Below are 26,804 nucleotides of genomic sequence, written 5' to 3'. Positions count from 1 at the left end.
GGAGATTTTATTTCCTTATTATTAAAACTTAAACAATAAAATTAATTACAAATTTAATACTACATCTCTCCTTTTTACGTCTACTATACATAAAAAAAATGTGTTTATTTTATGTATTACTAAAATAAAATATTATAAATACAAATTAATGGTATTTAATGAAAGAAATGCACATCATGGTGAATATTGTTGGACATGATGGGAGTCTCCCTGTGTTGGATAAAATATTATACAATCATCTCATCATTTTTTAAGGATGATCGTTTCATTTGTATGTTGTTCAACTTAACTCTTTAATCTAATACGAGACTTTAACTCACATTTAATATATGATAACAACTCTCCCTTAAGTGTTACACTTTTTGTATTCGGTGGTCCAACATCAAGAATCTCTCTCGGCTCCTTCATCAAGTCGATCCATGGCTCAGATGCCACTGTTGGATCATGATGTGGAGCCTTGAGTCGAATCAACATATTGAACTAAAGGCAACCCTATAAATGTGTTTGGACGCCACATCTTCGCCCCAAACCTTGCGGCATAGAACTGATGGATCATCTGATGAACCTTAACTCTTTTATATGACTTAACTCACACTTGACAAAGAGACGTCTGGCTAGTTTGCAATATATATAGGTGTAAACTAATTCTATGGGTAATATTGATGGAAATAAAAAACATGAGACGTGCGGTGGAGAGTGAAGAGTAACATGTTATTACAAAACAGACTAGTGTTTGCGTGAAAAAGAAAGAGAAAAAAGAACAGAGCAGGTCGTTATAATGGAAGATCCATTACAATCTCGTGATTCTCTAACATTCTCTTCTTCAGGTACCACACGTGCCATTCTTTCTGCATTTTGCTCTTACATTGTTCATGGTTGCATATTATTCATTCATTCTGCCGAAATGTTACGTATGATTTTTGTGTTTGGTTTGGTGATTGATTCATCTATTGTGATGTTTTGGTTTTTGACAGGCAGTGATGAGAAAAGAAGAGAAAGAAGATCTGATTTTAAGAAGAAACTGCTCAATGCATTTTCAAAGTTTAAGCATTCTCTCAAGAAAAAGCGTGTTGATGAGTTTCAGGCTGTTGATGTTGTTCCTGCTGTTGTTGATGCGTTTCGGAAATCGTTGATCATGGATGAATTGCTTCCTCAGAAGCACGATGATTATCACATGATGTTAAGGTGCCCTATATTGACTGTGTTATTGAATAGCGGCTCCAGTGATGTTATAACACTGCATTATAGCGGAATTTAAATAAACCACTATTTTCTGCGATCCGCTACCACAATTGTCAATATTTATCTACTTTCATGAACTTATAGATATACTATTATTATATCTATGTTTTACAGATTTCTGAAAGCAAGGAAATTTGATATTGGAAAGGCAAAGCATATGTGGGCTGATATGCTACAATGGAGGAAGGAGTTTGGTGCTGATACAATTATGGAGGTAAATTATGTAACAAGATTGAACAATGCGATGATTGAGTGATTGATGATGTCCTTACCATTGCATCATATGTACATGATTTCATCAGGATTTTGAGTTCAATGAATTAAATGAAGTTGTTAAGTATAATCCACATGGCTATCATGGTGTTGATAAGGAGGGAAGACCTGTTTTCATCGAAAGATTTGAAAAACTGGATCGAAACAAACTTATGCAAGTTACAACTATAGATAGATATGTGAAGTACCACACACAGAGGTGTGAGGAATTGCATGCAATAAAGTTTCCTGCTTGCACAATTGCTTCCAAGAGGCACATAGATTCAAGCATCACAATCTTAGATCTTCAAGGCATCGTATGTTGCCATGAATTATTCTTCATTGCCGGTAAATTTCTAACATACAAAAATATTTATGCTATAGTTGCGTTTTTAGGGCTTTTGCAACCTTGAAGAGGCTGACCGCGAAATCATTAAGCGATTTCATAAAATTCTTGTAGACAATTACCCTCAGGTGAGCAATCTTAGTTGCTGTGATTTTTATGTTCTTTATTTTCATTTTGTTAGTTTAGTTATGAAGCATCTAAAGATGAACATATTCTTATGGATGATACAGACTGGTGGCCAATTGTTTATCATAAATGTTGGCCTTGAGCTTAGGTCGCTGCGGAGCATTTTCGAATATTTTATGGATCCCAAAGTAGCTTCAAAGGTTCATGTATGTAAAATAAATGCTACTATATTCTAGCTGTCTAAGACTCATTTGTTATTTGTTGATGGTTTAAGGCGGCGACTTTGATTGACACCTATTTGGAATCATTATTTAGGTTATTGGAGACCGGTACCAAAGAAAATTGCTTAAAGTAATCGATGCCAGGTATATAATGGATTTCTTACAAATTTCTATTTCTTTGTATCTATTAGAATTTTGTCCTTATTTTTCTGATTGACCCAGTGAACCAATTTGCATTATCCTTTGAAAGGCCTAATTTTTTGTGAACTTGATAAAGCGAGTTGCCAACATTTTTGGGAGGTACGTGCAAATCATGGAGGTTGCCTCAGATCCGATAAAGGGGGCTGGAATAACCCTGAAATTTTGAAGGTTAGGCTTTGTGTTGTACTATACTTGAGTTCTTATTGATCATCAAGTGTTCTACTATATCAAATTTGTTACATGCTAACTGTTAATTATATGCGGAGGTACATTTTGCAGATAATCAACTTACATGCTAAGCCACCATGCCCAATGGTAATTTGTTGTCTGATTCTCATATTTGCTTGAAGCCTTGGATTGAGTGGAGCGTGTTTTGATTCCTTTTCAGCGTCATTTTCATCTTATGACTTGATAGATTATGTCACTTCTTTCTGTCAGGTAAAAGGCAGTGATACATCGACAGCTGAATCGAGTTCTGATGCTGAAGATAAGGATATAGCTGTTTGCAAGGAGGTAAGTGTTGTCCTTAGGTTGCCATAAATTTATTTGATTGATTGTAGGAATTTTTTGCTTATAAGTAGTTTAGTTAGTTAGGTTGTTAAGTTTCTGTTTTGATCCCTATGCCTAGGATTGTACATAGACTTCATTTTGTGTTTGAGATATTTGCAAACTATTAGATTTGACTGTTTATCCAACGTGAGTAGAGTATTATCTTTTGTGTTACCTCTCTATCTTGAAGGGTGTTACCTTTTCTTTTGTTAATCAATAAAATACTGGGTTGAAATAATACTGAAAATAATACTGAAAATACATTAGACTACTGCATAATGCATATAAACAGATCCATACATTCATGGGATACTTCTTAATATACTAAACTTCTACTACTAGGAAATTAAATGGATATATTTCACACGGTTTCTAACAATTCTCTTTCTTCTTGTGTTGCCCCAAAGAATCCTAACAATTGCTTCGACGTATTGGATCCAATGGCGAGCGCTTTGGAAAAGCTGCCCAGCGAACAAGGGAAGCTGCTGACTGAATTGAAAATGGACATGGATCACATTAAAGAAGGTTTGTCGGAGCAAATCAACGAACTGTTGTTGGAATTCAAGAAGAAAACACTTTCATGAAAAGGTGAAAATTCTGTCTAGAAAACACGGCAGGACGATAATGAAACTGTCTGTGGATGATGTTGATTGGGATTGATTTTCCCTCAATGATTAATTTTGACTTGTAACTAGGAGCTTTTGACTTCAAATATGACTTTCCCTCAATAATTAAGTGTGTTTACTTTATTGGTTAGATGTATTTTTCCTTATGAACTCTCAAAACTTGCAATGAATATTCAGTCTATTTGGGGGGTTGGAGAAGGAGAGTTATGGTTAAAAGAATAAATCTTCAACTGGAATTTTTCATTTAAAAAATTCCAGAAAATTTTCATGCACTTTGCATCACTTTCCTTCATTTTCCTTTTATTGATTTTTATTGTCTTTCTTCAAATTTTCTTTAGACTCTCTTAGATCTATGCTTGATCTATATTGTTTGAGTCTTTAGAACATCAATTCTCACTATTTTATTGAAATTCGGATTGAAACTTGAAATCCAAAAATGGAGCCAAAACCTTCTTGGTAGTGTTCATCTGATCTTCATCAAATCCTCTCTATATACTTATATATTCTTTTGTTATCCCTGAATTTGGTGATTGCAATAGTTTCTATAAATGATTTTCACACATGGATCATACTTTTGTGACATCAAATGCTGAGTTGTAAAAAACAGGTTAGTTTTGTGACATCATTTGTTTTCATTTCATCAAGTAATGTAACTTGATCTAGTTTCGTTCTTCAAATTTGTCATGCCAAATTTATGCAGTTTCCTGAACTATTTGCTATAGTATGGCAGGCCTCCTCGAGAACAGATTCTTTGTTGAGAGAATCACATTCCTCATATCATAGGAAAAAGAAAAAATATCAAGTTATTCTTAACTGAAATTCATTATAATCCCTTTGTAATAGAAAATGATATTTTGTCAAGTAAATTTGAATCAAATTTCGACAATAACATTTATGTTCAACATGAATTCAAATATGTGGATAATTGAGTTCAATTGATGATTAATGAAGATAACAAGATGTTACAATTCATTTCTTAAAAATAACCACGGGTTAGATAGTCATTAATCACGATTTTCCAATGTTATTTGAACCAATCATGATTAATGAATATTATGTATATGACCCTTAGGGTTGATTTGATGGTATAGGTTTAGAACCTCGTAGTGTGCTCATCTCAAGATCTCATATTTGAATCCTCCAAATGCTAACAATTCATGTGTTGGATCATTTTACACAAAGTCTTGCTCTTCCTTCAATTGGGTCTCGCTAGTGGATGGCGGAAATGGTCCATTCGATTAGTGGTGCTGTTTGATTGACCCCACTCTTTTAAATATAAGAAAAAAGAGAAATGCTAACAAGTGTCTTTGAGACATTTGTTTAAAAGTCCAAAGAATAAACTTTTTCTTGGAAATTGTGTATTGAACACATTGAAACTGAACATTTTTTTACACAAGATTTATAAATAATTTCTTCTTTTGAATCTTTAACAAGTGCCCTGTTAGCATAACCAAAGAAAAAATAATTCACAACTATTCAAAATGATGAGTAATTTCATTTAATAATTTTTTGATATGATGAAAAATATAATCACACCCTCTCCCGAGCAATTTCGATATTCTTTTTGGTTGAAACGTTCCATAAAAGTTTAGTCCCTAAAAAAACTAAATCATCTGCCCTCATCTTCTCTCCTAATCCAAGACTGAAGAGATAATGAAGAGAAAAGTAACAACCCTAATAAACTACATGGTTGAAGATAATTACGTTAACCCACAACCTGCCTCGTGCAAGTTTTTAAGTAATTTAAAAAATACAATTACTTTTTTTTATCAATTTGAGAAAATTAAATAAGAGTAACTACTTTTCCTAAAGTTGTGAAACTAGTTTTTTTTTTTTTTCCATCTATTTATTAGTTTAGAAGGAGTGTGTACAAGAACAAAAGACCTAACTCTTTAAACAAGAAAACTAATCCAATTATCAAAATTTCCCTTCATTGTAAATTCATTGGTGCTGCCAAAATATGTTAAGTTTAATTCTTATGTTTGGTGCTGGTGGTTTATGGATTGCATTTCCTTTCTTGGTGACTTCTGAGGAGAAGAGGAGGCGAGGTAGCTCTGTTTCCATTGAGAATGTTCCTGCGGTTGTTGATGCCTTTCGAAAATCGTTGATCATGGATGAATTGCTTCCCGAGAAGCACGATGATTATCATAAGATGTTAAGGTGCCCTATATTGGCCGTTTTAATGTGTTATTATATACTTTGGTGAATGAAGTTACGTTGGTGGTTAATGAGTTTCGATATATGATAAATCCATTAACCATTTATTTGAATTATGTTGACGACTAAATTTAGCTGTACAAAAATTATTTCTCCTTTTTATTTATTTATTAATATATCTGTTTTACAGATTCCTATATGCATGGGAACTTGACATTGAAAAAGCAAAACATATGTGGGCTGATATGCTACAATGGAGTAAGGAGTTTGGTGTTGATACATTTATGGAGGTAACTTATGTAACAAGATTGACCTATGCTATGTTGAGTAATTGATTTCCTTACCATTGAATCATATGTGCTTGATTTCATCAGGATTTTGAGTTCAATGAAGTTGTCAAGTGTTATCCACATGGATACCATGGTGTTGATAAGAAAGGAAGGCCTGTTTTCATTGAAAAACTTGGAAAAGCGGATCCATACAAACTTATGCAAGTTGCAACTATGGATAGATATGTGAAGTACTCCGTACAGGACTCGGAGAAATTGTTTGCGGTTAAGTTTCCTGCTTGCACAATTGCTTCCAAGAGGAACATAGATTCAATAACCAAAATCATTGATGTTCAAGGCATGGTATGTTGCAATTAATTTTCCTAATTGCATTGCCTGTGAATTTCTATAACATGGATAAACATTAACGTTATAGTTGCTTTTTTTAGGATTTTTTCAACTATCTAAAGGTTTTTGAAATCAAATCGCGAATACAAGAGATTCTTGATGACAACTGCCCTGCTATGGTGGTGAGCAATCTTGTGATTTTTTATGTTCTTTATTTTGATTTTGTCGGTTTAGTTCTAGGAAACATATTAAGATTAACATGTACTTATGTCTCACTGATTAATGATTTTTGTTCTCTTTTATGAATGACACAGACTGGTTCGCAATTCTTTATCATAAATGCTAGCCCTGAGTTTATGTTGCAGTGTAACAATTACAGCAATTTTCGTGATCCCAAAATAGCTTCAAATTCAATGGTTCATGTATGTAAAATTGATATACTCTCTCGTCCATCGTGATTTGTTGATGGTTTAAGGCTGGTGACTTTGCCTGACACCTCTTCGTAATCATTATTTAGGTTCTTGGAAATAACTACCAAAGCAAATTGCTAGAACCTAGAAGCAATCAATGCCAGGTACATAATGGATTTCTTACACATTTTTATTACTTCGTATGTTTCAGAATTTTGTCCTAGTTTTTTTCGATTGACCCAGTGTACCAATTTGCATTAACGGTTTGAAAGGACTAATTTTTTGTGAACTTAATAAAGCGAGTTGCCAGAATTTTTGGGAGGTACCTGCACATGTGCTGATCATGGAGGTTGCCTCAGATCCGATAAAGGGACTTGGAAAAACCCTGAAATTTTGAAGGTTAGGTTATGTGTTGTGCTGTACTTGCCTTCTGATTGTTCATCAAATGATCTACTATATCAAATTTGTTACATGCTAACTGTTAATTGTATGCGGAAAAATGTTTTGCATATGATTCGACCAGGGCAGGCGGTAAAAGTTCTAAACAGTGAAGGGAAGGTTGTTGCCAACGCTAAGCCACGGTGCCCAATGGTAATTTGTTGTATGGTTTTCATTATTTGGTTGAACCGAGTGGAGCCTGTTTCGATTCATGTTCCTCTTCAGTGTCTTTTTAATCTTACTTGATAGATTATGTTACTTCTTCCTTTCAGGTAAAAGGGATTGATACCTCCACAGCTGAATCGAGGTCTGAAGCTGAAGTTAATGATATAGCTGTTTGCGAGGAGGTAAGTGTCGTCCTTAGGTTGCCATAAATTTAATTGATTCATTGATTGATTGTAATTTAGTTAGTTAGGTTGTTAAGATCCCTACATTCATGGGATATTTCCTAATATACTAAACTTGTACCACAAGGAAAAAATTCAATATCTCCCTATATTCATTTTACAAGATTCTATAATATTTAGATGGTTTCTAACAATTTCGTTTATGCTTGTGTTGTTCTAAAGAATCCTAACAATTGGTCGGACCAGTCGGATCCAATGAGGAGTGCGACGGAGAACAGAATAAGCACTTTGGAAAAGCTGGCCAGTGAACAAGGGAAGCTGCTGACTGAGTTGAAAATAGATATGGGACAAATCAAAGAATTGCTTTTGGAATAAGAAGAAAACACCTCCCTCAAAAGATGAAAATTTTGTCAGGAACGTGACAACAGGGGATGACGATCCTGATTTTGTTGTTGTTAATTTGAATTGATTTTGCATTTAAAACTGATTTTAAGTTGAAGATAGGAATTTTATCGTTTAACTCCAAACTTGATAGTTTTGTTCTTCAAATTTGTCATGGCTTCTTGTTCATAGTGAATTACTATATGCTTAGTTAAATTAGCTGTATTATTGTGATCATTTATACTGTTTCCTTAACTATTTGCTATAGCATGGCATGCCTCCTCGAGAACAGGTTCTTTGTTGAGAGAATCACATTCTTAATATGAATATCAAGTTATTCTTAAATTCATTATAATCCCTTTGTAATAGGAAATGATATTTTGATAAGTAAATTTGAATCAAAATTTGACAATGATTTTTATGTTCAACACAAATTCAATTATGTGAATAATTTAGTTCAATCAATGGTTAATGAGTATAACATGAAATCATAATTCATTAACCATTTCTTCAAAACAATCAACATGAGTTAGATCGTCATTAATTACGATTTTCGAGTGTAAATTTGAACCTATTAAGTTTCACTAATTATAATATTCTATGACAATATTTAATATGTTCTTCAACATGAGTTCTACTTAATATGTTATAACAAGTTTTTTTTGGTTACAATATGCTATAAAAAGTTAGTTATTAAGTTTATTTTGTTATAAATTTTTGGAGTAAAATGTTTAATTTATATATATAAACAATTATTTACACTTGACTTGAATAGAAGGCAAGCGGACAACAAGCTGCGCCGCTAGACCTTTTTGGATGGCAAAACCAATCCCCGTGAACACAACATTCATGGACCTAGGAGACATGACATTGCTATGCATGACCTTTTGAACTCTACGTAGAAGGTCAACAGCCTCCGGTGCTAGGAAACCGAAAGTGTCAAAAGCAAATGGTATAAAAGCATGTTGATTGTCAGAACACGCTTTCTCATGTTTGGCCACTTTGCTTGACGCAGCTTTTAGGGCTGCCTGTCCTACGGTAAAAGGTCCGACACCTAATCCCACAAGTGGTGAAACCCCAGTCAAGTCTACACAACCATGTTTTCCACCTACCCATCCGTACACCATAACGTCCGCATGCCTGAGTGTTGATCTTCTATCTAGTGGGTCAGTCAGGAAGTTCACAGGCGCCTCCTTCTTCACTGATATCCCCGCCTGTCTGAAAATATCAAAAAGTACATCCCTAACAAAGTCATGTTTGTACTTAAAACCGGGAAGTTCCTTGCAATGAACGGCATGCTCCCCAAAAGTATCCAGGCACGCCTTACGACAAACATGGCACACCTCATCAATAGGAAACAGTGGAATCATAAGACGATATACTCCACTGGTGACATATGCCGGCCTAACCCATCAATCGGGATAGCTAGAAGAAAATCCTGAGCATGTGCTGCTTGCAAACATCCAAAAATTGCCTTTTGTCTCGTGGTCACGTCAAACTTAACTTCCATATAAATTGTTTTTGAAGATTTTTTTTTACAGATTAGTCTTTTTAAGTCATAGTATATTTATAATGTTACCTATTTTTTCAATCAACTTCGTTAAAAGTGTTTATAAACCTATAGGCAAATATTAGTTGTACTAAATAGTACGAGGAGGGGAAAATGTTAAATTCGGGTATCAAATTAACTCATCACTTAAAATAACTCAACTCACCTTTTCTATAGGCAAATATTAGTTGTACTAAATAGTACGAGGGGAGGGGAAAATGTTAGTTTTCGGGGATCAAACGTAAAGCCCCTGACTTATATCTTATTCAACGTCCCGGTTCATATTTTGTGTTGTTAATGAACTCTGCAACCAAAATTAGGTCCTCACAATAATTAAAGAGACAATTATATATTGACAAAAATAAAAAGAAGATGCTTATGTAATTAAAAATAATAACTAAAAGTGAGACAAATTTATTTATTTTTAACCAAAGAGAAACCCTAACATGATGCTAAGATTCCCCAAAATATATTACCAAAGAAAAAGGTGGAACACAAAAAAAGAGGAGGGGGACCAAACCAATACCTCCTTGTGGATCAATGAATCTATAGTTAGGCATCCCTAACCTATCTCTAACAATGCATCCTCTAATGCTGGCAGGTAAATCTGTCCAAACAGTAAGGTTACTAACATTAAGCCCTAGATTAGCCAGAGAGTCAGCACAACAATTTCCATCTTTATAAACATGAGTTACAAGAAAACTCAACCTAGAGATGATGTTCAGACAATTCTCCCATATGTTTCATAGCTTCCAGGGAATGAGGGTCTTGTTCTTGAACGCATTAACTACCAAGGCTGAATGACATTCTAACCACAAGTTGTTCCATTGATATTGAGAAGCCAACTCAATCGCTCTCATAGCACCAGAGAGCTCAGCATGGAAACACTTACCCAAGTTGGTGTTTTTCGGCAAAGCAATGAAGAAATTTTGCTGGTTGTCTCTAAAAATGCCACCACAAGCTGAGGTTTGTTTGTTAGATGAGCCATGTGTATTGCATTTCACCCAAAAAATTAATTGAAAAGAATAATTTGATCCTCCAACAAAATATTTTTAAGCATAGTTACATGGAGACCAAATTTTTTCAATTTCATTTTTTTTTAACTAAAAGGTGCTTTTATTTTTCTTTGCAAATAAATCAGGTGCCAATTTTATACGAAACTAAAAAAAAATTTCACTGAAGATTCATCTGTGTCCTCCTTCACTACAAATAGAGAAAATGGGAGCTTTTGTATTATTCTCTTTACAAGTGTATCATTACACTAAAATATGAGTCCTATCTATAGGACACAAATGAGTAAGTGAATGATCAAAGCAATTAAAGACCACTAACCATACATTCACCAACGATGGTTATAGGAAGGTGGAAGATTAAGGATGATGTGTTACTGGTGTTTTTGGTAAACTACCAGTCTAGCTTTGTTTATTACAAGCATGATTAAACTAGAAATCTCATGTCATGTTGTGCAAAGTTTTTCCAGAAAATGTATGAATGTTCACCAAGCTCACAGGTTGCTTTACGAACAGGATGGAGTTTTTTTTTTTTAAGAAAATAGCTGTCTCTCGACAATGAAAAAACGCAGTAAATGCAAGTAAAGAAGACTTAAAAGTTTAAAACGCAGAAACTTAAACAAAAGGTAAATTGCATTGCATTAATGCAAATGTGGTTTGACAAATCAGATTACATACATTATGTATGACTCTTTTCTCTAGATGTCGGTACTTCGATTGCTAAAATTCTATAAGTGATTTGCGACCTATTTTTCACATGAAAACTACTATTTATACATAGTGAAAATAATTGGAAAAAGCTAACTGCCACGAACATCACTTCCTCCATCGAAAACCGCTTGTCCCCCACGTTTTCACTAAAGAAACCGTTGCTTTTGAATTTGAATTCCTTCTCCTTGACATCAACAGCTTGGCTTCGACCAAATTCCTCTCTGACTCGCATCTTGTCGAACTTTGGAACTTTTTAAATCTTTCAAACGGTAAGTCCAGATCATGTCGAAATCCATGTGTTGAAGATAACGACTTTAATTCCTTAAAGAACAGAAGTCAACACATATTGAATGCATTAATCAAGCCTGTCGAAATTGCACGCAAACAAGAAGTGACTTTGTGAAAAGGTCTGCAAGATTATCACACGGACAAATTTCTTGACTGCTTGTATCATCATTATTATGAAGATCCTTTAAATTAAGCAATGCACATGATATCATATTCATAAAGGATTGTTTCATTCAATTTTTCAGAAGATAAACAACAAGTTTCTTCTTTGTGTTTAATCATAGACCTCAACCAAACACATTCTCGACTTTCTTTATGTATTGCTAAAATTTCATTACGAGCATCACACAAATAACCTGCATTTATAATATAACAAAGTAACATAATAATATATCATCATAACATGAATAGTTAGCCATGTACATTATTGTCTCTCAATTGAACTAAAATAATGTACATGATTCACAAACTACTTTAGCACATTATTTATATGTTTTTCAACAACTACTTTTACATCCAATGTTGAACTTGAATTTACAATTGAAACACTTACATATCCCCTTTAAGAGAGAGATTCTTTGCATATGTGATATGTTAACATAGCCAAATAAGATAAGACGGATGCACAACATGGTAATAAATCATCATAATGTTGGTACTTAATTGGTGTTCATCCTCTATTGTATTATCCAATGTTGAGCTTTAATTGACACTTGATAAATGATAATATTCTCTTATCAAGAATGACAAAATTCTAACACGTGCTCAGCACGAACGAGGTCCACATACTAGTTAACAACAAATTAAAAACTGTAATGATATTGTTAAAAGACATTACAATTTTACTTAACTAATAACCTTATGCACAATTGATATTGAGTATTTAAATTAAATTTATAGATAATAATAAAGCAAGCTTAGTTTTATGATAAGCGTGACATTTCACTACTAGAAAAATTGGGAATAGAGACGGGCAAAATCCATCTCTAAAACAAGAGAAATCTGTCTCTAAACATGTCTGAGACGGAATCAAGGACGGAATCAGAGACGGAAATAGGTCTGTCGTTGTTTTTGTCGTCTCTAAAGCCTTTAGAGATAGAATTTAGATTTCCGTCTCTATCAGAGACGGAAACAATCCGTCTCTATCAGAGACGGAACAAATCCGTCTCCAATATATAAAATCCGTCGCTATTAACTATATCAAAGAAGCAGAAAATCCGTCGCAGTTAGAGACGGAAACCACGGTCTCAATCTAATATAATTCCGTCTCTAAACTCTGTCAAAAAATTTAAAAATTCCGTCTCTATTCATTAAATTTCCGTCTCAACGGAGACAGATCGCAATTCCGCCTCTAAAAACCTTTATTTTTATATATAAAATCTACCTTGATATTCTAAATATTTAGTACTAAAATAATGTTTATAATATTCATTATGTTGATCTAACTCTCAAGAATGTCACAATTATATTTTGATAAACATCAAATTTGGAAAAAATGACATGAAAGTCTTGATCCTAAACACTCATACAACATAACATCACCACTTGATATCAAAATATAAAGTTGTCCAACAAAACATCACTACTTGATTGTTTGATCTAACGAAAAATAAATATATAAAAGTAATCAAACTAAAATTCATCCACCTCGTTGTTACCATAGCAGCAACTTTAAACGCCAAAGGCTGTATAAATCTTATTCAACTCCAACTGTTTAATCGTTCTGTTCTCTCCTACAAACTTTTGTGCAACCCTCGTCAATAGATCAGCACCATTCCATCTCAAACTGTTATCGTCATATGTCATATAGAATTCTTCCAAGCATTCCTTTATGAACAGACTACATGGAACAAAGAATGAATTTCACATAATGTTCAATACTAACAAATCAAATTAATTGCATTTTCCCCATCACTCTTATCATTCAATTTGGTCGCAAAAAGGCACGGCAAGTCAGCAACACACAATTTAAAGCAAAATGTTCATAAATCAACTTCAAAATAATATATATGACATGATATTTCAAATCAATGCATACTTGAAATTGGCTATATTTAAAATTCAAGGACTAACTAATTAGAATTTCATTTTGCATCATTCATTTAGCAGCATATTCATGCTAATGAACAAAATCCTACTTTCAAGGCTTAACTCACGTAGGAAGGGAATTGTTTCCTATGAGCATAGGGTTTCTTTGTTAGCGAAGAGAAAAGGGAATTGTTTCCTATGAGCATAGCAATTGGGTTTTATAACAATAGATATGTAGCAAGTGGCTAAACCTCATTTCTTACAGAAGTCAAGGTACCCAATCTGATGATAGAAAAAATAAAGCATAAATACATTGACCGATATCTCATGGAAAACAATTAGCAACAATAGGAATCAAGTGAAATGTCATCTAAAGTAAAGCAATTAGCAACAATTCTTAAAATCAAATTACCAATATCTCATGGTAAACAAGTGTAGGAAGAGCTTCTCCGCTTGTAGTCTGTCTTCGAGGTGTAAAATGATTGACAGAATCGATATATGAAATATATACGCGGCGTTGATTGGGATTGCCACATTCCAAGCCATACTCCTAGACATACATTGCAAATAAGCATACATCTGCTCCTTCAATCTTCTAAAATAGAAGAATAACCTGAAACCACATGAAATTCTGTTATTTAATCTGAAATAGAATAGACACAGAGAGAAAGCTAATCACTTTAGACTTACTCTTGATCTATATAAGAGAATTCAGCAGGGTAATTCTCCTCTGGAATGATGTCCCGAAACTGCTTCTTCACTGTCAGTTGTTTGTCAACATATCACTTCTCTAATAGTGAGACTTTCCGTAACTTGAGAAATACCACTCTGTGATTATTTTCCTAAACTACAAATCTGAACATAGTAAGTGAAAGATACCCCTCAATTTTTGTCTCTTTTCAGTGAATACCACAAGACAAACACAATAAATTCAAAATGAAGTCAAAATTAAACAACTAAGACCGTAATTAACTTTAAAATTCGTCATTTGAATGTTTAACAAAACTAAAAATTTTGTTTATAAAACAAACTATAGCAATTCAGATGACTAAGTTAACCATTGTAACTTATTTATTTAACCTTAAACATAGTCCAGATCTAATAGTATTAGAACAGAATTTGATCTTCAAATTTAAGTTAGAATATACTTTTGATATTAAAATAAACAACTAAATATGAAATCAACTAAATTCATTTTTCAAAGAATTGAAGGAGTCTAAAGCATACATGTCCAACTTCACGTTTTATGATTTAAGCTCTCAAATGGAGAAAGTGACATTTGTATAAGAAAATGATAGCTTAACAATGACAAATGATACTGATCATATATTAGTTACAACGAGATCAAATTTACTATTTCTCAATATTACACTATAGGGTTTTCTACAAATTGGAAAATATCAAATTCTAAGATGAAAAATGGATAGAAACTCACCATGAGAAAGAAAAGGGATGAAGTGGCTGCAAAAATAAGCTCAGACACGACGGAGACCTTTTCCGGCACGACTGCATAGGTTTACGGCACGGTGGTTGCCGGTGAAAGTTCTCCGATCAAGCAATAAAGTTAGGGGTTTTGCTTCTCACACCGTGGGGAAGAAGAATGTCAACTTAGTTTTTCCAAATGATGATGGCCGAAAATTGAGAGAGAAGGTGATAAATGGAGATTTTGAAACCTCACTAATCTAGAAATAAATTGGGTGGTTATTGAAGAGGAAGAAGAGAGGAGTTCAATGGTGGTGGTAGTGTTGTCATACGATGCCAGACGGTGGAGTAATGGTGGCCAGAATTTTTTGGTGGTGGTGGTTCAATGGAGGAGACTTTTTTATTTCAAGAGAGAGAGAGAGAGTAAAAATGAAAAAATGAATTAGAAGAAGAGAGAAGGAGTCTGACGAGGGAAATTCTTATTATTATATTATAATTATAAATAAATATATTATATTAATATTATTATTATTATTATTATTATTATTATTATATTATTATTATTAAAGAAAAAGAGCAAACCAAAATCGCGGGCTCCTTTAAAAGAAGTGGGCGGCAATGAAATAGTTGGGAAAAAATAAAAAGTTTCATTAGACATGGAATGCAGAGACGAAAATAGTCAGAGACGGATAATTTCCGTCTCTTAGAAAAGTTTGACTATTTTAATAACTACTTGACCATTTGGAGACGGAATACATTAGCCTCAGAGACGGAAAATTTTTGAGACTGAAATTTCCGTCTCTAAAACCGTCACAGATACATAAATTATAATTTCCGTCTCTCAATGTTTTTTTCCGTCTTCAATTCCGTCTCTATTAGAGACAAACATAATTCCGTCTCTAAATTCCGTCGGTATTTCAACTTTTTTTTAGTAGTGTTTGTCACTTAATTAGAGTGCTTATATTTTCTAACCTTTCTATTAATAGTAACATTTCAACTATTCTTTCTTTAAATTTTCTAATGTATTTAACTTTTGGGGTGATATATTTTTTTTTTAAATTGATTAGAAGTTGCACTATTCTCATGCACGCATGTATTAATTGTTTGGTTCCTCTTCTTCTTGGCTTTAGCAGCAAAGCCACCGCTTTGTTATTTATCATCAAATCCACTACTTCATTCCTTCCACAGTTTACAATAAATCTTGAATACACAAAAAATGGCTCGCCATATTCCCAAGTCTCTAATTTAAATGCAGTATATTCATATTCATATTTGACTCTTGAACTGATTTTCTTGAAAGTCTATGTCTACTCCCACTTCTAACCTTGCAGGACATTAATTTTTACTGCCTTCGGATTCCATCTTCTTCAACCCTTTCATCTCTTTATATTATTTTGCTTAAATAACTCTTAAACTTTTTGTGTTTTTGATACTCTATAATAGAAACAAAGGTTCCGATCATTGTAGTTGTTGACATTCAAGGTATTTTTCATCTCTTCTGCCGTTTTCTTTTTTTACTTATTTTACTTATCATCTTTAACTTTTGGTTTTGATATCATTGTTTTGAAGTTTTTAGAATTTACCTTTTTCCTCGACAAGATGGGTTGGTGGTATTTCAAGGTTTAAACTTGAGGTATTTGATTTCATCAATTGGGGTTTCTTTTTAAAAATCTGCAGGGTTTGAAACTTAATTTACTGGGTTGTTTTAATTTAAAATTTAATGCTACTAATTTTAAATTTTTTACAATTTTTTTATTGGATAAACTGTGTTTTATTGGATAAACCGTGTTTTTTAAGGTTTTCACCACTAATTTTACAATTTCATGATGTATTGATGTTGACCATTTTGGCTTCATTTCTGCTATTGGATTGTTATCTCATGCTTCTCTCTTTTCAGATTTTTCTTGTTCATTTATACTGCATCTTCTCTAATTCTATTTGATGACTTTTATTTATCATTTTATATATTTTCTTCGTGGATTGCTGATCATTTTAGAGAAGCAAGATGATCATGCAATTTTTAGTACGGGAATGTCAATTCCAGCTATGTAAGTCATGAAGACCCAATAGTAAGTTTACAAGAAAGTCAATTATAAATGCAAATTCACCTTGAAAGGCTTTGGGCAAAATCTCATGGCTCTACAAGATCTTAAGTTAATTTTTGTGTTGGTGTTTTGATGCAAATGCCATTATAATTTAGTTTCTCTACATATTGCATATAAATGCAAATTTCCATCGGTATATAAACTGTGTGTAGGGTGGGTTTGGCCAGACTTCTTTTTTTTTTTTTTTGTCAGGGTTTGGCCAGACTTCTCATGAAACATGACATATATATATGCTTTTATTGAGATAAAATAAAACATGACATATACAAATTTAATTGTACATAGTGTGAATTTAATATTCTATAACAGGGCTTATTTTTTATTTTTTTTTTATCAATATTCTAACATGGCTTTGAACTAATATACATATTGGATGCACATGCTAGGTCAATAAACAATTTTGGACATCTTAGATATTACTCCATGTTATTTGAAATTTGTCCAAGTTCATCAGTGTATTTGTGATTGTAATAATAAGAACAAATATGAAACCTGCCAAAGAACTATCTTGCTATATTCTATTGTATGGTGTTTGTGATTGTTTCCTCTCTTATTGACTTTTCCATGTTAAGTGTATCTGTTTACATTTATATCAAATGTTAAATTTTTTTTTTTAATTTATTAAACCACCCTTATATAATTCTATCCCTACCTGATATACATTACTGCTATAAATTTATCATCAAGCCATTGAACGCAGAACAAGTGATGATGCTGCAGAAAATAAAAAATGATTAAATAAACCAAGTCACGAAGTTGTTTTCCATTTATTAGTTTCGGTTTTTATTTCTTATTAAAATCTGAGTTTGTTTTTACTTTCTATGATTATTACTTGCTAATTTTGAAACCTCATTTTTATTTTCAAAACATTGAGTAATTTTCTTTGAAAAGCTCAAAGTGGGAACTCCATTAAATTTCTTTGAAAAGCTCAAAGTGTGAACTCCATTAAATTTGTGTTACTTTTTTTTTATTTTTAACATTGTGTTACTTTATATTTATTGCTTTTGTTATTTTCTTCCCAAAAAATTGCATGGTTTAGTTAGTTAATGTGATTCTTTTATGTACTTTAGAATAACCTTGGATATTTCAAAAAAAAAAAAATGGAATAACCTTGGATATTTTTTTCAATAAGTATTTGTGAAAAAAATGGAATAACCTTGGATATTTTTTTGAATAAGTATTTGTGAAATCTGATAATCTTCAATGATCATACAATATCTAACATAAGTTGAGAACTTTTTCATTTTGTCACTGTCCTAAACTAGCTTGGCTCAAGGATGCAATAAGATTGACTATGTAAATCACACTGTTATCCACTACGGTTTGCTGCAACCAATCTGCTCCTTTTCTTTTTATTTATTTTTAAATTGCTTTAGCTAATTGAGATCTAAGATGCCAATGCATCCAATGGACTATGAAAAATTAAGGTATAAAACATTGTGGTATCTTGATAGTGGTTTGTGTTTGTAAGTGGATTATTTTTGTTTAATTTTTAATACTATTGGTTTCAATGTATGAACTTATTTGGATCTTTTTTTTAAATTTTAATTGGATTTTGTTTTATTCATTTCAACTTACTTTTTTTCGTTACCCTTCAAGCTCTTTCTTACTGTATCTATGTGTGTTTCTTTTATTATACATACCATTTTCTGTGTATTTTAAGTTCTTTTTTATTGTATCTATTTGCGTTTCTTTTATTATAAAAGTTTTTCTTTTATCAAAGAATAAATTTTTTTCAACGGTTTAAACTGTGTTCTGAAAATGATTGAAGGAGAATAAATCTAAATTAAAGCAAGAGAGTAAGAAGAAAGATATAACTTATATACTTTGTATGGAAGCATACTAATTTCTAAATAAAAACAATAATTAGTTGAATTTTAAAGTTAAAATATAGGGAAATGTTAACCAATGCCCCTGGGGCACTGATTAAGGAATTATAAATGCAAATATTTTTTCGAAAATTGTGTACTTTATTTTTTGAAACTTGAAAAAGTGTTGTCTTTAATGTTGACTTAGTTTTTTCTTTTCACGTATAGCTGCTTAACTAGTGCCCTTGGGGCACTGGTTAACATGACCCATATATATATTATAAACAAATTAGATAATGATTGTTAAAGTAATTGTTATAAGGAAGGAGTATTGTTATCACTCTTCTACTCCCAAAATCTTACGTCAAATTTAAAATAAGTTTAGATATATAGATTTAAAAATATTACTTTTAATTTAATTCAAAGATATTTTTTCACAAATTTTGCACGGGTGTAGACACTAGTTATAAACTTATTACATTAGAAAGGGTAAATGATACTTCATTTTGTGGGAACATTTTTTGAAGAAAGGATTGTGAGAAAAGCAATAGCAATAGCCCACTCCAAATTATAAAATAAATAAATCCACCTAAACCCTAATACTAGTTTTTTTAGCAAATCCGATCGTAAGAGTAGAGAGAGAGAGACGGCGACAACGCAGAAACACAGGTAGCTTGAATTGAATCTTCTTATTATAATCTCTATTAATCAATTTCATGTTATATAGTGTTTATGTGTATTGTATTGGTGGTATGAGATTATAGGGTTTTGTTTCAACAGGAGAAAATTTCATACAATTGATGGAGAAGGAAATTTGTAAGCATCTCTTTAAACATAGCAACAAAATCTCCTTTTGTTGATACTCATACTTATTGCTCTCTCTCTCTCTCTCTCTCTCTCTCTCTCTCAGGCTGGGAAATTCGGAAAAATCTCTTTGATGAAGAAGATCGTACTGATGCGTCAAAACTATATAAAAAAGAATCGTTCAAACTAAAGCTAACACCAAAGCCGATTTATCCAGATGACGATGATTATAGAACTAAAGTCATTGAAATTGGAGGATTTAAATGGTATTCAACTTTCTTAATTTTCTATTTTATATATTCAAGAGTGAATAATTGTAAAGATTGATATGCCAATACAGGAATTTCACAGCTCTTCATACTAGAACCTCGTTGTTATTTGCTTTATTTGCTGACGACAACAATCCAATGTTGAACTTTTATGTACTGAACACAGTAGCGATAATTCACCCCCATGACTACCGACTAACTAAATGTATAGGTAGGTTTTTAAATAAAGTTATTATTATTATTATTGTTATTATTTTTTTAATTTACTAACACTAACTATTTTATTTGAGTTTATTCAGATCGATTCCACTCACTTTGTGATGGTTATCCCGGCAATGAATTTGATTGTGATGAAGGTTTTCTTGACCATGAGGGTAATGTTAAAGTAGAATTGCAGATTCAGATTCTTGGGTAAGTCCTTATGTATGCATTATGTTGGTCGATATACTCATAGAATTTTTACCATATAATTATAAGCATTGGGTGTCACTGAATTCCTTCCATGCATGCAACTCATTGTATGATTGTTATTAATGCACAGAGAAAATGTCTTCCAGCCTCTCCTTGTAAACAAGTATCGAGCTGAGCTTCTTTTGGGTTTAATGCGTATTGTGAACATAATTTGTTCTAGTTTTTTTAAGAAGACAATAGATAACTTGAAGAGCCTGATTCACAATGAAATTAAGTGGCCAAGGTATTTTTTTACTTTTTTCTACGAGTAAGTTGAAAATGATTTTTTATTTATTATTATGGAGTTGACAAAAGAGTCACAAACTTACGTGATATTGTTAATTTAATTAATAGATGTGTATGGTTTTACCATTTGAATTTTACTAATATATGGTGGAACGAGTAAGCATCTCGTCATTAGTCCCCCGTAAGCAAAAAAAACAATAAATATTATGTTTTAGTTGATTCGGTTTTTTTTTTTTTTTTGAAGCAATGTCTTGGTTAATTAGATATTCATCATTTGTTAACCTGAAAGGCATTACGAGATATTCATAATGGCCTTCATGAGTTCAAAATTCAGTCTTGTGAATATCACCCTCTTTCATTCGAAACTGATGATACCCTAATTTCAAACAGATCAGCATACTCTCCCCCAGGTTGAGCTCTAAATGCCAAATAATTGACACAAATATTAGTAGCAAAAAGATATAACAAATTATGGTGGCAAATAGTGATATTTTTTATGTGAACTGTGGGATAAATTCCCTTATAAATACTGCAATGTAAAACAATGGATGGATTAATAATCTCCTTGCAGTAATGAAATTTACAAAGACGGTAAACTATCACCAAGAGAATGCCCCCCACTGAGATGAGAATGGTTCTCACTATTCCAGTCCAACTTCCATCTCCAAAACCAGTATGCTCTTCTTCACACCCATTGGGTCAATCTTTTCCTCCATTCCCCTGCTGCCACGTGTCCATTTAGTTACTCAAATCAATAACTCATCATTCCTTTTGCTCCCATTGACTAACGGTTTCACACGTTCCACTTCTTTCTCTTCTTTGCTTCCCATTTTACCCCTTCTCTTATACACATATGTCAAGGATACTCCCCAGGGAATATCAAATTGTGTGTAATCTTACTATTAGATGGTTATCCTTGATAATTTTATTGATCCTAGTGAACTTGTGTAGTGTAATTGTGATGAAGTTTATAAGTATAAAGTCATGGGACCTAGAAAATGACGAATTATGTGATTAAGTTATGGTTTTCCTAAAGGATTAAAACTTGGGAAGTTTAAAGAATATATGTTGGGAAGCTAAATATTAGATATAAGAAAATCAAAGGTTTTTTTGTATGTGCATACCATGATGTACATGGAAGAGTAAAACATAAGGGAATTTATCAGTATTGTTTGAGTGCACAAGAGGTGTCTTAAATATCCTTACGGAGAGATGAAAACCACTAAATAAAATGACTCCACTGATTAAAACGTGAATATTGGAAGGACTAAGTCAATTTCATTGGCACTTCCTTAGAAATAGGAATAATTAATTACAGGATAGGAACAATATAGCTAAGTAAATCAGTTTCAACAGTACAAATGTTGTACAAACGTTGTAGGAGTCTAAGTTTGTATTTGATGCTTTTGTAGGAGTCTGTGTTGTACAAATGTTGTGAATTTAAATGTGATATTCTTAATTTATGAGAAATGAAATTTTAAAATCCGTGTTTTGTTATTCAATAAAAAAACGGGCGTCACACTCCCTCAAGTTTTTTGTTTGCTAATTAACTAACATGATTTTTCAATATTTGCAGATTTTGTACTTTCATGAAAGAAAGTGGCAAAAGTTCAACGAACAGAATGATTTGGGAAAAGAAAGATGTAATTAAGGAAGCCTTAATGCATCAATTTTTTGTAGATGGTGCTGTGACAACTCCTTTGCTAATGGAGATATTATACGATGGTTGTGAATCAATAAATGCTAACAATACTACGGATAAGCTTGTCATAATTGAGGAAGATTGGTTTAAGTTGGTGGTTGATGATGATGTGCCATCCCTACTTAAAAGGGTTGTTGATAAAGAGTATAAGCCTATATATGAAAGCATTGTCACACAGTTTGGTTGCATGATTGTGGAAATATTTGTTCTTGACTATCTATTCAGGTACCATATATGATTTATTTATTGACGTGAGTCTTGTTTATTTATATTAAGTATTCGTGTGATTGTTTAATTTAAAAAATTATTTAATAGTAAAAGTGTGATACAATAGTGTTGCTAGGCTTTTGGCTTGATATCCAGTAGAACGTAGAACGTGCAGGCTGATCATATTCTAATTATTTATTTATTTTTTTTGAAGAAAAATGGAGAAGAACTTCACTCAAAGTGAGCTCAATCGAACTAAAAAGAAGTCTGGGAAAAAAGTGAAAAAAACTGGAGAAGCAAAAGGTAAACTTGATTTTTGCTGTAAATAGATGGGTTTTTCCTATTTTGTTAACTACTTGATAGAAACTGTTTGTGGCTGCAGCAAAATTAGTTAATAATAAAAGTGTGATACAATAGTGTTGCTAGGCTTTTGGCTTGATATCCAGTAGAACGTAGAACGTGCAGGCTGATCATATTCTAATTATTTATTTATTTTTTTTGAAGAAAAATGGAGAAGAACTTCACTCAAAGTGAGCTCAATCGAACTAAAAAGAAGTCTGGGAAAAAAGTGAAAAAAACTGGAGAAGCAAAAGGTAAACTTAATTTTTGCTGTAAATAGATGGGTTTTTCCTATTTTGTTAACTACTTGATAGAAACTGTTTGTGGCTGCAGCAAAATTAGTTAATAATAAAAGTGTGATACAATAGTGTTGCTAGGCTTTTGGATTGATATACAGTAAACTGTTCAGGCTGATCATATTCTAATTATTTATTTAATGGATGCAGAATAAATTTGAGGTGAACTTTACTCTCTTTCAAATTGAAATGAAGTCGAACGATAAAGGAAAGAAAAATGTAGGTGAAGCATTGTGTTTGTTCAAATATATAGCGGTCGAATTGTGGACTTGCCTGTATTTGACAATCCACCGAAGATATGCAAGGGGAAAAGAAAAAAAAAACTGGCATGAGATGTATGAAGTAGAAAGTAACAGTGAAACAAGAACATTTTCTTTAGAAGGTTCTCTCAGATATTGTTTCGAAAGATGATGTATTTAAATTGTGTCCTCTTGATTAATTTGATACTGTCTACTACGTTCTTTGTTGAGTTAGTAATTATCATATATTTCAAATATGCATGCGACAGGGAATTGAGCTCTTGATATGGAACTAGCTCGCGGACCATCTGGCATGTTCATATGTCAGCGAAAATATACTCTTGATATCTTAAGTGAGTGCAAAATGTTAGATTGCAAACCATCGACATTTCCGATGGAAGAGAATAAAAAACTTGCTCTTGATTCAGGCACTCCACACTATCGTAGGCTTATTGGTCGCTTAATTTACCTCACCATAACACGGCCAGAGATTACTTATTATTTCCACATCTTAAGTCAGTTTATGTGGTCCTCTTGATAAGCTCATTCGGCCTCATTTATGCGTGTTCTAAGATACCTCAAATTTTCCCGGAAGAAAATGATATCACCTTAGTTGCTATTGTGATATCTTGTCCATTAACACGAAAGTTTTACAATTGGATAGTTACTTGCTTGATTAAATATACAATAATTTAACTCATGACTTTAAATAACTCAACTCACCTTTTCTATAGGCAAATATTAGTTGTACTAAATAGTATGCGGGGAGAGGGAAATGTTAGTTTTCGGGGATCAAACGCAAAACCCCTGACTTATATCTTATTCAATGTCCCAGTTCTTATTTTGTGTTGTTAAAGAACTCTACAACCAAAATTAGGTCACTTACAATAATTGAAGAGACAATTATGTTTTGACAATAATAAAAAGAAGATGCTTATGTAATTGAAAATAATAACTAAAAGTGAACAAATTTTTTTATTTTTAACCAAAGAGGAACCTTTACATGATGCTAGGATTCCCCAAAATATATTACCAAAGAAAAAGGTGGAACACAAAAAAAGAGGAGGGGGCCAAACCAATACCTCCTCGTGGATCAATGAATCTATAGTTAGGTATCCCTAACTTATCTCTAACAAAGCATCCTCTAATGATGGTAGGTAAATCTATCCAAACAGTAAGGTTACTAACATTAAGCCAACGATTAGTCAGAGAGTCAGCACAACAATTTCCCTCTCTATAAACGTGAGTTACAAGAAAACTCAACCTAGAGATGATGTTCAGACAATTCTCCCACCTGTTTCTTAGCCTCCAAGGAATGAGGGTATTGTTCTTGAACGCATTAACTACGAAAGCTGAATCACATTCTAACCATAAGTTATTCCATTGATATTGAGAAGCCAGCTCAATCACTCTCATAGCACCAGAGAGCTCAGCATGGAAACACTTACCCAAGTTGGTGTTTTTCGGCAAAGCAAAGAAGAAATTTTGTCTGGTTGCCTCTAAAAATGCCACCACAAGCTGAGGTTTGTTTGTTAGATGAGCCATGTGTATTGCATTTCACCCAAAAAATTAATTAAAAACAATAATTTGATCCTCCAACAAAATAATTTTAAGCATAGTTACATGGAGACCAAATTAAGGACCACTGACCAGACATTCACCAACGATGATTATAGGAAGGTGGAAGATTAAGGATGGTGTGTTACTGGTGTTTTTGGTAAACTACAAGTCTAGCTTTGTTTATTACAAGCAGGATTAAACTAGAAATCACACGACATGTTGTGCAAAGTTTTTCTAGAAAATGTATGAATGTTCACCAAGCTCATGAGTTGCTTTACGAACAGGATGAAGTTTTATAAGAAAATAGCTGTCTCTCGACAGGGGAAACACGCAGTAAATGCAACTAAAGAAGACTTAAAAGTTTAAAACGCAGAAACTTAAAGAAAAGGTAAATTGCATTGCATTAATGCAAAGGTGGTTCGACAAATCAGATTACATACATTTTGTATGACTCTTTTCTCTAGACGTCGGTACTTCGAGTGCTAAAATTCTATAAGGATATGCGACCTATTTTTCATACGAAGAACTACTATTTATACATAGTGAAAATAATTAGAAAAAGCTAATTGCCACGAAAATCACTTCCTCCATCGAAAACCGCTTGTCCCCCACATTTTCACTAAAGAAGCCGTTGCTTTTGAATTTGAATTCCTTCTCCTTCGACATCAATAGCTTGGCTTCGACCAAATTCCTCTTTGACTCGCATCTTGTCGAACTTCAAATTTTTTTAACTCTTTCAAACGCTAAGTCCAGATCATGTCGAAATCCATGTGTTGAAGATAACGACGCTAATTCCTTTAAAGAACAAAAGTCAACACATATTAAATGTATTAATCGAGCCCGTCGAAATTGCAGGCTAACAAGGAGTGACTTTGTGAAAAGGTTTGCAAGATTATCACACGGACAAATTTCTTGACTGCTTGTATCTTCATTCTTATGAAGATCACCTCCTTTCAATTAAGCAATGCACATGATATCATATTCATAAAAGATTGTTTCATTCAATTTTTTAGAAGACAAACAACAAGTTTCTTCTATGTGTTTAATCATAGACCTCAACCAAACACATTCTCGACTTTCTTTAAGTATTGCTAAAATTTCATTATGAGCATCACACAGATAACCTGCATTTATAATATAACAAAGTAACATAATAATATATCATCATAACATGAATAGTTAGCAATGTACATTATTGTCTCTCAGTTGAACTAAAATATGGTACTCATGGACCAATTAGGTCTTCATTACATAAGCTTCATGATTCACAAACTACTTTAGCACATTATTTATATGTTTTTGAACAACTACTTTTACATCCAATGTTGAACTTTAATTTACAGTTAAAACACTTACACATCCCCTTTAAGAGAAAGATTATTTGTGTATGTGATATGTTAACATAGCCAAATAAGATAAGACGGATGCACAACATGGTAATAAATCATTATAATGTTGGGACTTAATTGTTGTTCAACCTCTATTTTATTATCTAATTTTGAGCTTTAGGGGGATGTATTGGATTAGGATTCTAAGGGATTTTAAGAGATTTTTTAATTATGAAAAAGTCTTGTGGTTTTCAATCAAGACTCTTTGCAATTTAAAAAAAGTCTTGTGGTATTCAATCAAGATTCTTTGTCATTTTAAAAAAGTCTTGAGGTATTCAATCAAGACTTTTCATCACTTAAAAAAAGTCTCATGGTATTCAAAATCATTAAAATTTGGGTTAATTATGTTTCTAGTCCCTATAAAATAGCGACCTTGTAAGTTTAGTCCTTACTTAATTTTAATAGCATTTTTAGTCCCTATAAAAAAAATTTACTTATAATTTTAGTCCTTGCTAAAACAAAGTTTGATT

The 26,804-nt window shown here is 32.5% G+C and overlaps 1 protein-coding gene and 2 pseudogenes across 3 annotated transcripts; all 3 read left to right on the top strand.

The window, feature by feature from the left end:
* Window positions 1-242: 242 nt before the first annotated feature.
* LOC146931106 (phosphatidylinositol/phosphatidylcholine transfer protein SFH6-like) lies at window positions 243-3,693 on the top strand (annotated as a pseudogene). Its single transcript, XR_015006598.1, has 11 exons — window positions 243-827; window positions 975-1,185; window positions 1,357-1,456; window positions 1,545-1,811; window positions 1,891-1,968; window positions 2,071-2,172; window positions 2,282-2,331; window positions 2,465-2,556; window positions 2,668-2,703; window positions 2,827-2,901; window positions 3,345-3,693. The product of XR_015006598.1 is annotated as a phosphatidylinositol/phosphatidylcholine transfer protein SFH6-like (transcript).
* An 845-nt stretch (window positions 3,694-4,538) lies between these two features.
* Window positions 4,539-8,194, top strand: LOC146931105 (phosphatidylinositol/phosphatidylcholine transfer protein SFH6-like; annotated as a pseudogene). The gene is made up of 10 exons (XR_015006599.1): window positions 4,539-5,723; window positions 5,911-5,944; window positions 6,095-6,352; window positions 6,439-6,519; window positions 6,652-6,759; window positions 6,855-6,911; window positions 7,047-7,150; window positions 7,250-7,338; window positions 7,458-7,532; window positions 7,755-8,194. The product of XR_015006599.1 is annotated as a phosphatidylinositol/phosphatidylcholine transfer protein SFH6-like (transcript).
* Window positions 8,195-19,601: 11,407 nt separating this feature from the next.
* Window positions 19,602-22,922, top strand: LOC146931104 (TNF receptor-associated factor homolog 1a-like). Its single transcript, XM_085702574.1, has 7 exons — window positions 19,602-19,650; window positions 19,745-19,904; window positions 19,979-20,118; window positions 20,207-20,318; window positions 20,449-20,601; window positions 22,180-22,530; window positions 22,727-22,922. Exons 1-7 carry the CDS (start codon window positions 19,635-19,637, stop codon window positions 22,839-22,841), a joined length of 1,047 nt encoding a protein of 348 aa, XP_085558700.1. The 5' UTR covers window positions 19,602-19,634; the 3' UTR covers window positions 22,842-22,922.
* Window positions 22,923-26,804: the final 3,882 nt, after the last annotated feature.

The sequence above is a fragment of the Medicago sativa genome, chromosome 4 (assembly GCF_051527215.1).
Source record: "Medicago sativa cultivar Bolivia chromosome 4, Bolivia_mono, whole genome shotgun sequence".
Taxonomy (NCBI): Eukaryota; Viridiplantae; Streptophyta; class Magnoliopsida; order Fabales; family Fabaceae; genus Medicago; species Medicago sativa.
The sequence above is the reverse complement of the archived record's forward strand: the minus strand, read 5'-3'. Positions and strand labels throughout refer to the sequence as shown.